Here is a 15,237-nt window from a genome sequence, read left to right as displayed (position 1 = left end):
TACTCTTTTTTGCATCCTCCCCTGCCTAGGAGCTGTGGTATGATCAGAACATGTCCCTGTACGGTCAGACACAGCCATTACACAGTACACAGCAGGGACACATATATAAGATTATCTCAGCACAGGGACATTTTTATTAATCACATCCAAATGTATAAATTATTATGATTCCAAGATCTATTGATTAAAATGACCTTTGTTTGTGGGAAACCCCTTTAAGTGCCTGTATTTGGGACTAATAATCATTTTTTCATTCGAGTTTCGAAATATAGCAGCTTTTTGCCTTCACAGGCTCCTTCACTGCACATTAAGTGTTGATGTGGTCTGGGGTTATAAGAGGAGCTCAGTAAAAGACATGAGAAGTTACAGACCCCCCATCAGACGGAGCTCACTGACTGATTCTCAGATAACTCACAGTGCGGCACACAGAGGATATAGAAGACAATCTGTGCAGGATTTGTACTGAAACCGCATTGCAAAAATGATTTTTAGCCCCAGATACCTGCATCTAGGTAAGAAATATAAAATTAAAGGGGTTGTCCACCCTATTGAGAACAACCCCTTTAATTTTGAGCCATAACACAGATCCACAGGGACTCCCAGCGCTTATGAGGGAAGGGAGCTGCTCTCTGGTCCCCATCAGTCACAATATCATACACAGCCAATGGATTTCATCAGACTGCAGCACATAGTCATGGACATGGCAATAATCGCTGCGAAGTCGGAGAACTACAAGCTCCAGCAGACCCGGGCAGCCCAGAGCAGCCAATCAGCTGCGGGCAGGCCCTAGTCATCTGCTAGAATCTATGTATAACGTATTTATCACTGCCGCTCACCGTATTCCTGCTTCTCACCGATCTCCACGTGATTTCTCCCAGCAATCCCTTGCGGCGGATGTGACCTCTCACCCCGAGTACGGCGGCCGGGAGTGGCCAAAAAGTTTCGCGTTGTTTGTGTCCTTGGCTGTAAAGCTCTCAGCAATCAGCATGTGTGGTGGAAGGAGGCGCCCTGGTCACTGAGGTTGTGCTGCTGCTCGCCACACGGGGCATCTGCACTGCTGAGGTCACTGGCACTGCCAGGCATTGCTATGGCCACTAGTGCACTGGAGCTTGCACTGTGTATGAGGGGCTCTCTCCTGCATCTCAGGAGGGCGCACCGAGCCCTGAGCAGCAGAGGATGGCACACATGTGCCCACCCCTCCACTACCATGGTGCCAGTGAGAAGGGCATCAGCCTCCAGCACAGACAATGTCTTCAATGTGTTTGACCGCAGCATGAAAAGAAGACAGAAGAACTGGGCGGCATCTCAGGATAGTGCCCCCCAGTACGAGTACCTGCGGGAAGAGGTCAGTGCCCCCCAGTACGAGTACCTGCGGGAAGAGGTCAGTGCCCCCCAGTATGAGTACCTGCGGGAAGAGGTCAGTGCCCCCCAGTATGAGTACCTGCGGGAAGAGGTCAGTGCCCCCCAGTGTGAGTACCTGCGGGAAGAGGTCAGTGCCCCCCAGTATGAGAAGAGTCAGTGGCCCCCAGTACGAGTACCTGCGGGAAGAGGTCAGTGCCCCCCAGTATGAGTACCTGCGGGAAGAGGTCAGTGCCCCCCAGTATGAGAAGAGTCAGTGCCCCCCAGTATGAGTATCTGCGGGAAGAGGTCAGTGGCCCCCAGTATGAGAAGAGTCAGTGCCCCCCAGTACGAGTACCTGCGGGAAGAGGTCAGTGCCCCCTAGTATGAGAAGAGTCAGTGGCCCCCAGTACGAGTACCTGCGGGAAGAGGTCAGTGCCCCCCAGTATGAGTACCTGCGGGAAGAGGTCAGTGGCCCCCAGTACGAGTACCTGCGGGAAGAGGTCAGTGGCCCCCAGTACGAGTACCTGCGGGAAGAGGTCAGTGGCCCCCAGTACGAGTACCTGCGGGAAGAGGTCAGTGGCCCCCAGTACGAGTACCTGCGGGAAGAGGTCAGTGCCCCCCAGTATGAGTACCTGCGGGAAGAGGTCAGTGCCCCCCAATACGAGTACCTGCGGGAAGAGGTCAGTGCTCCCCAGTATGAGAAGAGTCAGTGGCCCCCAGTATGAGTACCTGCGGGAAGAGGTCAGTGGCCCCCAGTATGAGTACCTGCGGGAAGAGGTCAGTGCCCCCCAGTACGAGTACCTGCGGGAAGAGGTCAGTGCCCCCCAGTATGAGTACCTGCGGGAAGAGGTCAGTGCCCCCCAGTATGAGTACCTGCGGGAAGAGGTCAGTGCCCCCCAATACGAGTACCTGCGGGAAGAGGTCAGTGCTCCCCAGTATGAGAAGAGTCAGTGGCCCCCAGTACGAGTACCTGCGGGAAGAGGTCAGTGGCCCCCAGTATGAGTACCTGCGGGAAGAGGTCAGTGCCCCCCAGTACGAGTACCTGCGGGAAGAGGTCAGTGCCCCCCAGTACGAGTACCTGCGGGAAGAGGTCAGTGCCCCCCAGTACGAGTACCTGCGGGAAGAGGTCAGTGCCCCCCAGTACGAGTACCTGCGGGAAGAGGTCAGTGCCCCCCAGTACGAGTACCTGCGGGAAGAGGTCAGTGCCCCCCAGTACGAGTACCTGCGGGAAGAGGTCAGTGGCCCCCAGTACGAGTACCTGCGGGAAGAGGTCAGTGCCCCCCAGTATGAGTACCTGCGGGAAGAGGTCAGTGCCCCCCAATACGAGTACCTGCGGGAAGAGGTCAGTGCTCCCCAGTATGAGAAGAGTCAGTGGCCCCCAGTACGAGTACCTGCGGGAAGAGGTCAGTGGCCCCCAGTACGAGTACCTGCGGGAAGAGGTCAGTGCCCCCCAGTACGAGTACCTGCGGGAAGAGGTCAGTGCCCCCCAGTACGAGTACCTGCGGGAAGAGGTCAGTGCCCCCCAGTACGAGTACCTGCGGGAAGAGGTCAGTGGCCCCCAGTACGAGTACCTGCGGGAAGAGGTCAGTGCCCCCCAGTATGAGTACCTGCGGGAAGAGGTCAGTGCCCCCCAATACGAGTACCTGCGGGAAGAGGTCAGTGCCCCCCAGTACGAGTACCTGCGGGAAGAGGTCAGTGCCCCCCAGTACGAGTACCTGCGGGAAGAGGTCAGTGCCCCCCAGTACGAGTACCTGCGGGAAGAGGTCAGTGCCCCCCAGTACGAGTACCTGCGGGAAGAGGTCAGTGCCCCCCAGTACGAGTACCTGCGGGAAGAGGTCAGTGCCCCCCAGTACGAGTACCTGCGGGAAGAGGTCAGTGGCCCCCAGTACGAGTACCTGCGGGAAGAGGTCAGTGCCCCCCAGTATGAGTACCTGCGGGAAGAGGTCAGTGCCCCCCAATACGAGTACCTGCGGGAAGAGGTCAGTGCTCCCCAGTATGAGAAGAGTCAGTGGCCCCCAGTACGAGTACCTGCGGGAAGAGGTCAGTGGCCCCCAGTACGAGTACCTGCGGGAAGAGGTCAGTGCCCCCCAGTACGAGTACCTGCGGGAAGAGGTCAGTGCCCCCCAGTACGAGTACCTGCGGGAAGAGGTCAGTGCCCCCCAGTACGAGTACCTGCGGGAAGAGGTCAGTGGCCCCCAGTACGAGTACCTGCGGGAAGAGGTCAGTGCCCCCCAGTATGAGTACCTGCGGGAAGAGGTCAGTGCCCCCCAATACGAGTACCTGCGGGAAGAGGTCAGTGCCCCCCAATACGAGTACCTGCGGGAAGAGGTCAGTGCTCCCCAGTATGAGAAGAGTCAGTGGCCCCCAGTACGAGTACCTGCGGGAAGAGGTCAGTGCCCCCCAGTAGGAGTACCTGCGGGAAGAGGTCAGTGCCCCCCAGTAGGAGTACCTGCGGGAAGAGGTCAGTGCCCCCCAGTACGAGCACCTGCGGGAAGAGGTCAGTGCCCCCCAGTACGAGCACCTGCGGGAAGAGGTCAGTGCCCCCCAGTACGAGTACCTGCGGGAAGAGGTCAGTGCCCCCCAGTACGAGTACCTGCGGGAAGAGGTCAGTGCCCCCCAGTACGAGTACCTGCGGGAAGAGGTCAGTGCCCCCCAGTACGAGTACCTGCGGGAAGAGGTCAGTGCCCCCCAGTACGAGTACCTGCGGGAAGAGGTCAGTGCCCCCCAGTATGAGAAGAGTCAGTGCCCCCCAGTATGAGTACCTGCTGGAAGAGGTCAGTGCCTCTCAGTATGGGAAGAGGTCAGTGCCCCTCAGTATGGGAAGAGTCAGTGCCCCCCAGTATGAGTACCTGCAAGAAGAGGTTATTCCCCCCCCAGTATGAGTATCTCCAAGAAGACGTCCACATTTTGTGTCCCAGGTCACAGTGCAGATTTGCCGGGCACAGTTGGAGTTGAGCTCCCGGTGGTGGCTTTCAGTCTCCTAAGGTTACATCAGTGGGACTGTGCTTATTATGTATGTAATATAAATGTCACCTCTTCGTGACCAGTTTCGCTGCTGACCCTCTATATGCAGATCTGTGTGGGACGCTGTCGCCGGTCTCGTATCTCCATATACAGTGTAATTCCATAGAGTTATACCGAAAACCGTGCGTCTAAGAGAAAACTGTAATATACAGCCGGAGATCGCAGCGTGCATGGCCGTATATATGTAATGCAGATGTCGTACTGTTATAGGCGAGGTCCCGGGCAGACTGGGGTGCCCTCACATGTCTATAGAGGCCTCTATACTGAGATGTGGGTTTGGGGGTATCACTTGGATTCATTTTTTCCCCATTGTTGGATTGCAGATTGCGGACAGGGTTGCGGATCGGGTGTTTGATGTGGCCAGGTGAGTCCGGCTCTTTGCCTGCGCTTCTTGTTGACACATTTGCCCTATAGGTAGAACATGTATGTTTTCCATTTTCCCGTGCAGTGAGATGGGGCCGCCTGTGCTTCATCTGAAATATACAAAGCTGCTGCTGCTTTTACTTCTAATGTAACTTCTGCTTTAAATCATAGTCGTTCTGCCGCACCGCAAGGTTTCCGGCCTCATTCATTAAGCTCCACACATCAAAAGGTGTTGAGGATGGGAGAAAAAGGTGGAAGTCGGACAGTTGTCTTTATAACGAGCAGATCTTTATACATTTCTGAGATCCCCGTCACCTATGTGCCCATCGCATCCAATGGACACAATCTGTAAATGCCCCAGGAGATGCTACAGGTGGGATTTTATGGCTTCAGGAACCCCCGGTCCCTCCTCATTTCCTGCACTGAGTCTCCGCCGCTGCTTCCGGTGTTTGTTATTGGCTGCAGCACAATCACAGCGATAGCGCTGCAGCCAATCGGTGAGGTCATCGTCTCTACCCAAGTAGATACCACAAAGCCGCTCAAAGATGCTGAGCTTGATGATTGGGTAGTGACGTGACCGCTGCAGCCAATTACAGATTCTGGGGCAGCGGTAAAGACTTGGTGCAGGACCCAGAGAGGGTGAGTCAGGCACAGGTTTTTTTTGAGTCTCTTGCTGCTCATTTTCCACTTTAAAAAGTCAGTGAAAATATTCCTACACTAATTAGGCCCATTTGTTTGAAAACTACCAAAATACTGGTGTATAGGAAAGTTCCCCTGCTATTGTATTTTTACTTTTCTTAATATTTTCCACTATCCCACACATGTGTCGGGCATTATGTCTTGTTGTCATCCTCGTTACGTTATCTGTTGGATTCTATGATAAAACACATCTTTCTCTTGCAGGACGTTTCCCTTTGCTTTAGATATTGGATGTGGAAGAGGTTATATATCCCAGCATCTAACAAAGGTGAGGCTCGGGGCACGGGGCTTCTGTCACAGATATAATATACTAACACAAAACATGTAGCCGGATGGAAGGAAATCTGTTTTATACTTTTTTTTTTCTTATGTATTGTTTTCATCCACATGCTGAAATAAAAAAGGAAATTGATCTGTGCAGAAAAAATGGTTTAAAATTATAACTGTATTTTCAGTGACTTTGTAGAATCACCTGTATGCGAGGAATAACATGATTTCTGCCCATTTTGATTTGTATTCTACGTTTTATAGCAGCTTTTCTTCCTCCTGTACTAGAAGCCTCAGCAGTCAGTTTCTCTGTTTCACTACTGTATGCGCACATGTTCTGTCGCTCTTTTGCTTGCTCACATTCTTTTCGCTCTTTTGCCTGCGTGCTTTATCGTTCTCCTTTTGCCTGCGTGCTTTGTCTCCCTCCTTTTGCCTGCGTGCTCTTTGTCGCTCTCCTTTTGCCTGCGTGCACTTGGTCGCCCCCTCCTTTTGCCTGCGTGCTCTTGGTCGCCCCCTCCTTTTGCCTGCGTGCTCTTGGTCGCCCCCTCCTTTTGCCTGCGTGCTCTTGGTCGCCCCCTCCTTTTGCCTGCGTGCTCTTGGTCGCCCCCTCCTTTTGCCTGCGTGCTCTTGGTCGCCCCCTCCTTTTGCCTGCGTGCTCTTGGTCGCCCCCTCCTTTTGCCTGCGTGCTCTTGGTCGCCCCCTCCTTTTGCCTGCGTGCTCTTGGTCGCCCCCTCCTTTTGCCTGCGTGCTCTTGGTCGCCCCCTCCTTTTGCCTGCGTGCTCTTTGTCGCCCCCTCCTTTTGCCTGCGTGCTCTTTGTCGCCCCCTCCTTTTGCCTGCGTGCTCTTTGTCGCCCCCTCCTTTTGCCTGCGTGCTCTTTGTCGCCCCCTCCTTTTGCCTGCGTGCTCTTGGTCGCCCCCTCCTTTTGCCTGCGTGCTCTTTGTCGCCCCCTCCTTTTGCCTGCGTGCTCTTGGTCGCCCCCTCCTTTTGCCTGCGTGCTCTTGGTCGCCCCCTCCTTTTGCCTGCGTGCTCTTGGTCGCCCCCTCCTTTTGCCTGCGTGCTCTTGGTCGCCCCCTCCTTTTGCCTGCGTGCTCTTGGTCGCCCCCTCCTTTTGCCTGCGTGCTCTTGGTCGCCCCCTCCTTTTGCCTGCGTGCTCTTGGTCGCCCCCTCCTTTTGCCTGCGTGCTCTTGGTCGCCCCCTCCTTTTGCCTGCGTGCTCTTGGTCGCCCCCTCCTTTTGCCTGCGTGCTCTTGGTCGCCCCCTCCTTTTGCCTGCGTGCTCTTGGTCGCCCCCTCCTTTTGCCTGCGTGCTCTTGGTCGCCCCCTCCTTTTGCCTGCGTGCTCTTGGTCGCCCCCTCCTTTTGCCTGCGTGCTCTTTGTCGCCCCCTCCTTTTGCCTGCGTGCTCTTGGTCGCCCCCTCCTTTTGCCTGCGTGCTCTTGGTCGCCCCCTCCTTTTGCCTGCGTGCTCTTGGTCGCCCCCTCCTTTTGCCTGCGTGCTCTTGGTCGCCCCCTCCTTTTGCCTGCGTGCTCTTGGTCGCCCCCTCCTTTTGTCTGCGTGCTCTTGGTCGCCCCCTCCTTTTGCCTGCGTGCTCTTGGTCGCCCCCTCCTTTTGCCTGCGTGCTCTTGGTCGCCCCCTCCTTTTGCCTGCGTGCTCTTGGTCGCCCCCTCCTTTTGCCTGCGTGCTCTTGGTCGCCCCCTCCTTTTGCCTGCATGCGCTGTCATCTTTAAAGAACATGAGATACATCATTGTTCACTATAGGTTTTTGTATCAGTTGCTTCTTTTTTTTTAAAGGGCATCTGTCACCAGGTTTTTGCTCCCCCATCTACGAGCAGTATAATGTAGAGACCGAGACCCTGATTCCAGCAATGTGTCATTTATTGAGCTGTTTGCTGTCATTTTGATAAAACCAATGTTTTCTCTGCTGCAAATCTAGCAGTTATACAGAGCTCATGAATATGCTGGACTACCTGACAGAATGCCAAGTAGTACTGTAATGATAATCTACTGCTGATTAAATGGTTATTTTAACAAAACTACACTAAGCAGCCCAGTAAGTGACACCGCTGGAATCAGCATCTCTGCCCCTACACTATGCTGCACTTCAATTAGATGGCAAAAACCTGGTGAGATATTCCCTTTAACATCTGTACTCTATTCCAGTTTATCCATTATATGGTCAGGACAGATTTTTATCCACAGGAAGTATACACTGAATGTTCATATTATATGACAGGAAGCAGAGATACTGAAAAGCCAAAGGAATTGATCCTAAAATTACATTAGAAAATAGGTAAAATAAAATGTATTTGCCTAAATCTGGGAATGATGACCTGTTCAAAAGCGAGCCTGGCCCAGAATTACCTGTTATATCCTAAATAATTAAAGCGTAATTCTGGACCATATTTAAATCTATACAATAGAAATCCTCCCTAATTTTCTTATTTAGAAAATATTTGTTTGTTTTAGTTATTTATGTGTAGATGATGATGTGTGATTTGTGATATGTTAAATATTTAAAAAAAAAATGTAATAAAAATAATAAAAAAAAAACAAAAAACCAAGCCTGGTGTGGGAAAACTGCATATGATAATGAAAGTTTCTTTGTTTACCTAATAAAACCACCACTGCTCATCGCCACCACGGTCTTTATCATCCACGACTGCTCCTGTGACCACTGCAGCTAATCCTTCCGCACCAAAACCAATGCATACTGCACTTTATTTGGCTTCAAATCCCCTTTTGTATTATGAATAGATTTCTGGTATTTATTTATTACTTTTTTTTTTTTTTTCTTTTTATTATTATATTGATTTATAAAAACTTTGGTATAAATTCCTCTCTAAAGCCCGCTTTACACACTACAATATATCGGCGAGGTCACGTCGTAAGTGACGCACATCCGGCATCGTAAGGTACATTGCAGTGTGTGACAGATACGTGCGATTGAACGTTAAAACGTTCATCGCACGCACGTCGTTCATTCCTCATGAATTGAACGTCAGATTGTTCATCGTACCCCGGGGTAGCACACATCGCAGTGTGTGACACCCCGGGAACGATGAACAGATCTTACCTGCGTCCCGCGGCTCCCGGCCGCAATGCGGAAGGAAGGAGGTGGGCGGGATGTTTACGTCCCACTCATCTCCGCTTCTATTGGCCGGCTGCCGCGTGACGTCGATGTGACGCCGAACGTCCCTCCTACTCCAGGAAGTGGATGTTCGCCGCCCACAGCGAGGTCGTATGGACGGGTAAGTACATGTGACTGGGGTTAATCGTTTGCGCAGCACATTCAACAAAATTGAACGTGCCGCACATACGATGGGGGCGTGTCACATCGCATACGATATCATATGCAGAATCGTAACATGTAAAGCTGGCTTAAAGGTGGCCTTACACGCTGCGACATTGCTCAAGCATTCTCGTTGGGGTCACAGAATTTGTGACGCACATCTGGTCGCTTTAGCGATGTCGTTGCGTGGGACACCTATGAGCGATTTTGAATTGTCGCAAAAACGGTCAAAATCGCTCATCGGTGACATGCCCCCCTATTCTCGAATATCGCTGCTGCTCGGTGTACGATGTAGTTTCTCGTTGCTGCGGCAGCACACATCGCAACGTGTGACACCGCAGGAACGAGGAACCTCACCTTACCTGCGGCTGGCCACAATGAGGAAGGACGGAGGTGAGCGGGATGTTACGTCCCGCTCATCTTTTCCCCTGTGCTTCTATTGGGCGGTGGTTCAGTGACGCTGCTGTGACGTCGAACGAACCGCCCCCTTAGAAAGGAGGCGGTTCGCCGGTCACAGCAACGTTGCAGAGCAGGTACAGTTAGGTCCAGAAATATTTGGACAGTGACACAAGTTTTGTTATTTTAGCTGTTTACAAAAACATGTTCAGAAATACAATTATATATATAATATGGGCTGAAAGTGCACACTCCCAGCTGCAATATGAGAGTTTTCACATCCAAATCGGAGAAAGGGTTTAGGAATCATAGCTCTGTAATGCATAGCCTCCTCTTTTTCAAGGGACCAAAAGTAATTGGACAAGGGACTCTAAGGGCTGCAATTAACTCTGAAGGCGTCTCCCTCGTTAACCTGTAATCAATTAAGTAGTTAAAAGGTCTGGGGTTGATTACAGGTGTGTGGTTTTGCATTTGGAAGCTGTTGCTGCGACCAGACAACATGCGGTCTAAGGAACTCTCAATTGAGGTGAAGCAGAACATCCTGAGGCTGAAAAAAAAGAAAAAATCCATCAGAGAGATAGCAGACATGCTTGGAGTAGCAAAATCAACAGTCGGGTACATTCTGAGAAAAAAGGAATTGACTGGTGAGCTTGGGAACTCAAAAAGGCCTGGGCGTCCACGGATGACAACAGTGGTGGATGATCGCCGCATACTTTCTTTGGTGAAGAAGAACCCGTTCACAACATCAACTGAAGTCCAGAACACTCTCAGTGAAGTAGGTGTATCTGTCTCTAAGTCAACAGTAAAGAGAAGACTCCATGAAAGTAAATACAAAGGGTTCACATCTAGATGCAAACCATTCATCAATTCCAAAAATAGACAGGCCAGAGTTAAATTTGCTGAAAAACACCTCATGAAGCCAGCTCAGTTCTGGAAAAGTATTCTATGGACAGATGAGACAAAGATCAACCTGTACCAGAATGATGGGAAGAAAAAAGTTTGGAGAAGAAAGGGAACGGCACATGATCCAAGGCACACCACATCCTCTGTAAAACATGGTGGAGGCAACGTGATGGCATGGGCATGCATGGCTTTCAATGGCACTGGGTCACTTGTGTTTATTGATGACATAACAGCAGACAAGAGTAGCCGGATGAATTCTGAAGTGTACAGGGATATACTTTCAGCCCAGATTCAGCCAAATGCCGCAAAGTTGATCGGACGGCGCTTCATAGTACAGATGGACAATGACCCCAAGCATACAGCCAAAGCTACCCAGGAGTTCATGAGTGCAAAAAAGTGGAACATTCTGCAATGGCCAAGTCAATCACCAGATCTTAACCCAATTGAGCATGCATTTCACTTGCTCAAATCCAGACTTAAGACGGAAAGATCCACAAACAAGCAAGACCTGAAGGCTGCGGCTGTAAAGGCCTGGCAAAGCATTAAGAAGGAGGAAGCCCAGCATTTGGTGATGTCCATGGGTTCCAGACTTAAGGCAGTGATTGCCTCCAAAGGATTCACAACAAAATATTGAAAATAAAAATATTTTGTTTGGGTTTGGTTTATTTGTCCAATTACTTTTGACCTCCTAAAATGTGGAGTGTTTGTAAAGAAATGTGTACAATTCCTACAATTTCTATCAGATATTTTTGTTCAAACCTTCAAATTAAACGTTACAATCTGCACTTGAATTCTGTTGTAGAGGTTTCATTTCAAATCCAATGTGGTGGCATGCAGAGCCCAACTCGCGAAAATTGTGTCACTGTCCAAATATTTCTGGACCTAACTGTATGTGCGTGTGATGCTGCCGTAGCGATAATGTTCACTACAGCAGCGATCACACGATATTGCATGTACGATGGGAGCGAGTGCTTTCGCGCTCAACATCGCTAGCAATTGCTAGCGATGTCGTAGCGTGTAAAGCGGCCTTTATTAGCCAATAACATTTCTCTAGCTGGTCAGATACAGCCTTATTGTGCCTTTTTTTTTTTTTTTGTGGACTACAGTGTTTTTGGTTTGTTTTTATTAACATAACTGTCTAAATATTATGGGCCCTAGTGTCTGATTTTGGTGCACAGCCATGTTGACATTGTTGGCATCATCATCAGATCACACACTGGTGATGAATTTATCCGTTAAGAAATAGGTTTTCTTCATCGTTCCTATGGGAGACCCAGACCATGGGTGTATAGCTACTGCCTCCGGAGGACACACAAAGCTACTACACTCAAACGTGTAGCTCCTCCCTCCTAGCATATACACCCCCTGCTAGCCAGTCCTAGCCAGTTTCATGCTTTGTGTCAGGAGGATCACACACACACATGCATCCTTTTTTGATTTTTCATTTTTTCTAAAAGATTTGGAAGAAAAGCGGGTCCACTGGACCCCCGGCATGTCCCTTCACACCCCCCTGGCGGCGGTGCTGTTAAGGTTGATTCAGGGCAAGAGCCCTTCATGCCGCGCTCCTTCACCATCCCTTAGGGGCTCTGGCTTGAAGTTAGAGCCCACACGGTTCTCACTGCCTTGCAGGAGACCGGCCTCCATCCGCAGCCCTTTGGCAGGACCCTGCTGGACGGAGCACTGGACCCCCACCCCACCCAGGGACTGGGCCCTGCGTCTCAAAGCTAAGTATAGAGACGTTATTCAGAGGGTCCTTCTGCAATGTGGGGCACTTTATTGGGGGGACAGTGATTTTCTTTGATAATGCTGCTTTTCACTGTGTTCCGGCCGGTTCCACGGTTTTTACTGTGTACCGCGCCGATGATGCCTGATTTTCGGCCGCATGTATAACTCTAGGCCCCGGCTTCAGCCGTGGCCTAGTTTCGTTTCGTTCCCCTGCATGTCAGTCATGCAGGGGGACACTGCAGCGCCGCCCACCGGCCGCTCTGCACAGGGGAGGACACTCCTTTTTGAGGAGATGATTCCCTCCCCTGTACATCTCCTTAGCCCTCCGATTCCCGCTCCTGGGTTAACCCCCGCCCCCCCCTCACTCGGGCGCCATTTTCTCAGCGTTCTTAGTACGCTGGTCGGCGCTGGTTGCTCTGCAGTGCAGAGGGAGTGGATATCTGGCTGGGGGTCCAGGCTTGGAACCCGGGGGGCATTCATAATAGCGGCCTGATAAGTCACAACCTCTGGTTGTGCACTTTTATACACTAGCAGGGCATTCTGAAGGAGTTAATTCTTTATTATAGAACCTCCTCCTCAGCAGCATGTCTCACACTAGGAGCAAAGCTCCAAGGCTGTACACTACATGTTCTGCATGTAGGCATATTGTCTGAACTAGCACAGACCCACACTGTAATGGTTCTTCTGTGGTGGTACCTCAGCCTGGAGTCTCCCCGGGCTGAACCCCTCTCTTGGGTATTCTAAACATTCTAGACAGAGCCCCCCACCTCTGCAGCATGTCTCACAGAGCGAGGCTGCAGGCTTGGTAGTCTCGTACGGCTCTACCGAGCTCATAACCACTGTGGCCCCTCAGCTTGGAGGCTCATTTATGGTCCCTCCAGCTCCTCCGGTTTCGGTGGCTGACCCCTGGGGGAATCTTTTTTCCAGGGGTCGGCTGTCCCTGCACTGCTGAGCATGCAGCACCCTTCTCAGGGCGTTTTCTGCTCGCTCAGCAAAGCTCACAGACCCCGTCCTCCTCACAGGGAGACGTAGGGTCCCCTGTACTCCCCGTCCCGCAGCTCCGATTACGAGCTGACTCACTGGGCGAGGAGGATGTCTCTACCAGGGGCTCGGACGCTACTTTAGGTACTTTGATCCGTCCGTAGGTGACGCGGATGCGAATGATTGGATTGCGTCCATTATACTTGTACTGGACCTCCATCCGCCTGTATCAGGGGAGTATTCCCCGCTGGCAGAAAGGCATCAGTATACCTTTCACAGGACGAGGAGCGTGTTCCTTAACCACTCCAGTTTTCAGCCCGCTGCGTCCGAGCCCACAGCCTGTCCTGCAGATCCCACAGCGGGGTTCTGCTGCCTGTCTCCCCCTCCCATCAGAGGTGGTCAAGGAGTGAACTCATTCGCCAGGGGTGGCCACTCCGGTGTCTAGACTTTCAGCCCGGATAGTTGTATCAGTGGCTGACGGCACCTCTATAAGGATCCCACGGTACATTAATTTTGTACTGGACCTCAATCCGCCGGAGTTACCTTATCTAGGGGAACACTATGTGTGTTCCTTAACCACTCCAGTTTTCAGGCCCTGTGACCAGCCCAGGGTCCGCTCTGACAGTCGCTTCCCATGAAGCGTGATTCTGAGGACTGTGTTTCCCCTGTCCACCAATAGTGGTCAAAAGGTGGGCTCATTCACCTCAGGTGGCTCAGCCTGGACCGTTACGTCAGTGGCTGATGGCTCCTCAGAGGAGATGCTTTCCCTCACAGGGACGCTATGCCCAAGACGGTTGCCTGAACTTCCAAACTTCAGTCTTCTCATCCTCTGCCAGGTCTGCCATGCTGGACACCGCACGGCGGTGGTCTTGGCTACTTCCTCACTATCCGCAGGCTCCTGTGGCTTCGGAAATGGAAGGCAGATACCTCTATAGAGGTTCCTTGCTGGGCTCCCCTTTGGTGGGACCAGTCTCTTCGGAACCAACTGGATGAAATTTAGGAAGCTCTTGGCGAGGAGAGTTCTTCCTTGCCACAAACCTAAACCAGGGATCCTGTCCAGGGCAGGAATCAGTTGAGGTTTCGGTGGTTTCCGTTCCTCCATCTGATCGTCCTCTAGCTCGGCCTAGGTTCATAGAACCAATTGGCTTGAAGCTGCGTCTTCAGAAGACCGCAGGAGATGCTGCCACTTAGTCAGCTTCCTCCGAGCTATCTAGCCTCGCCAACCTCCTCCTGGTCGGTGGCAGGCTCCCTCCACTTGGCGACGTATGGTTCTAACACGTCTCCGTTCAGTGGGGGCGGGATATATCTCCCATGGCTACAGGATGGAATTCTGTCCACCCGCCAAACAGATTTTTTCTGTCACCCCCTCCCGGCTCCAAGGCCGCCGCCTTCTCACAGGCCGTGGCATTTCTTGCAGGCCAATGGAGGAATTGTACCGGTTCCCGACTGGGAACGGTTCTGAGATTTTTGTTTAAATCTATTTCTAGTACCCGAAGAGGGCGGTGCCTTCCGACCTGGATCTTTAGCTTTTCAAGCATGGTCAGGTGTGACGTGTTCACATGGAGTCTCGGTCTTGTTCCGTGTGTTTTTTTTCACCGGATCAATCAAGAACCCAAGGAGATTCCCTAGCAGCCATCGGCATCACACATGCTTTTCTGCAGGGGTCAATCGCAGTTTCACACCAGCGTTGACTACGTTTTGCCATCGGAGTGGTCCAATTCGTGGCTCTTCCCTTGGGGTTAGCCACGGCCCCTCGAGTATTCTCATTGGGGCTGCTGTGATTAGGGTCCTGCACCCCTAGGGATTGGCAGTGATCGTTTGCCCTGGACGGCCTTCTTCTCGGGGCTTCATCCAGTGCAGACTCTTAGCAGAGTACTTTGCTTACTCTCGCCAATCTAACCTATTCGGGTGGCTTGTCATTCTGTTCAAGTCCACTCTGACTTCGAACCAGAGGTTCTCAGGGACGCAATTCGAGACTCTGTCGGCTCTTGTAAAGCTGCTCTTAGTCGATCAGTAGTCCCTCCGCTGGCGGTCGACGTCGTTCTATCAGACACCAAATCCAGGTGCTGGTCAGACGGTGGCGTCAATGGAAGTGATTCCTTGCCCAATTTCTCCTGCGTCCTCTGAGACTGGATGTTTTCCGCTGCACACGCGAACTCCCTCCTTCCACGGGGTGGTGGCTTTGCCACTGACCAGGGGCTCGTTTTCAGTGGTGGTTTCGGCCACTCTGTCTCAGGGACTTCCTGGCCCCG

At 51.9% G+C, this 15,237-nt stretch overlaps 2 protein-coding genes across 4 annotated transcripts in view; one reads left to right on the top strand and one right to left on the bottom strand.

Annotated features, from left to right (window-relative positions):
* The window catches only part of ESF1 (ESF1 nucleolar pre-rRNA processing protein), a 136,556-nt gene extending 135,625 nt beyond the window's left edge, over positions 1–931 (bottom strand). Inside the window, exon 1 of the mRNA XM_075339281.1 lies at positions 837–931. The gene's annotated coding sequence lies outside the window, so the exon portion shown is untranslated. The remainder of the gene's footprint in view (positions 1–836) is intronic.
* The window catches only part of NDUFAF5 (NADH:ubiquinone oxidoreductase complex assembly factor 5), a 79,493-nt gene continuing 65,179 nt past the window's right edge, over positions 924–15,237 (top strand). The window contains exons 1-3 of one of the 3 annotated variants that reach the window (XM_075339282.1): positions 924–1,345; positions 4,689–4,729; positions 5,632–5,695. In XM_075339282.1, the coding sequence (XP_075195397.1) occupies positions 1,088–1,345; positions 4,689–4,729; positions 5,632–5,695 (363 nt within the window). In that variant the 5' untranslated portion in view covers positions 924–1,087. Of the gene's footprint in view, positions 1,346–3,565; positions 3,598–4,008; positions 4,055–4,688; positions 4,730–5,631; positions 5,696–15,237 lie in introns of those variants that run through there. The other 2 variants (XM_075339284.1, XM_075339283.1) reach the window with 2 other exon arrangements.

This window comes from Anomaloglossus baeobatrachus, chromosome 3 (genome assembly GCF_048569485.1).
Source record: "Anomaloglossus baeobatrachus isolate aAnoBae1 chromosome 3, aAnoBae1.hap1, whole genome shotgun sequence".
In the NCBI taxonomy this organism is placed as follows: Eukaryota; Metazoa; Chordata; class Amphibia; order Anura; family Aromobatidae; genus Anomaloglossus; species Anomaloglossus baeobatrachus.
Note: the sequence above shows the minus strand (reverse complement) of the source record. Positions and strands in the feature narration are given on the sequence as shown.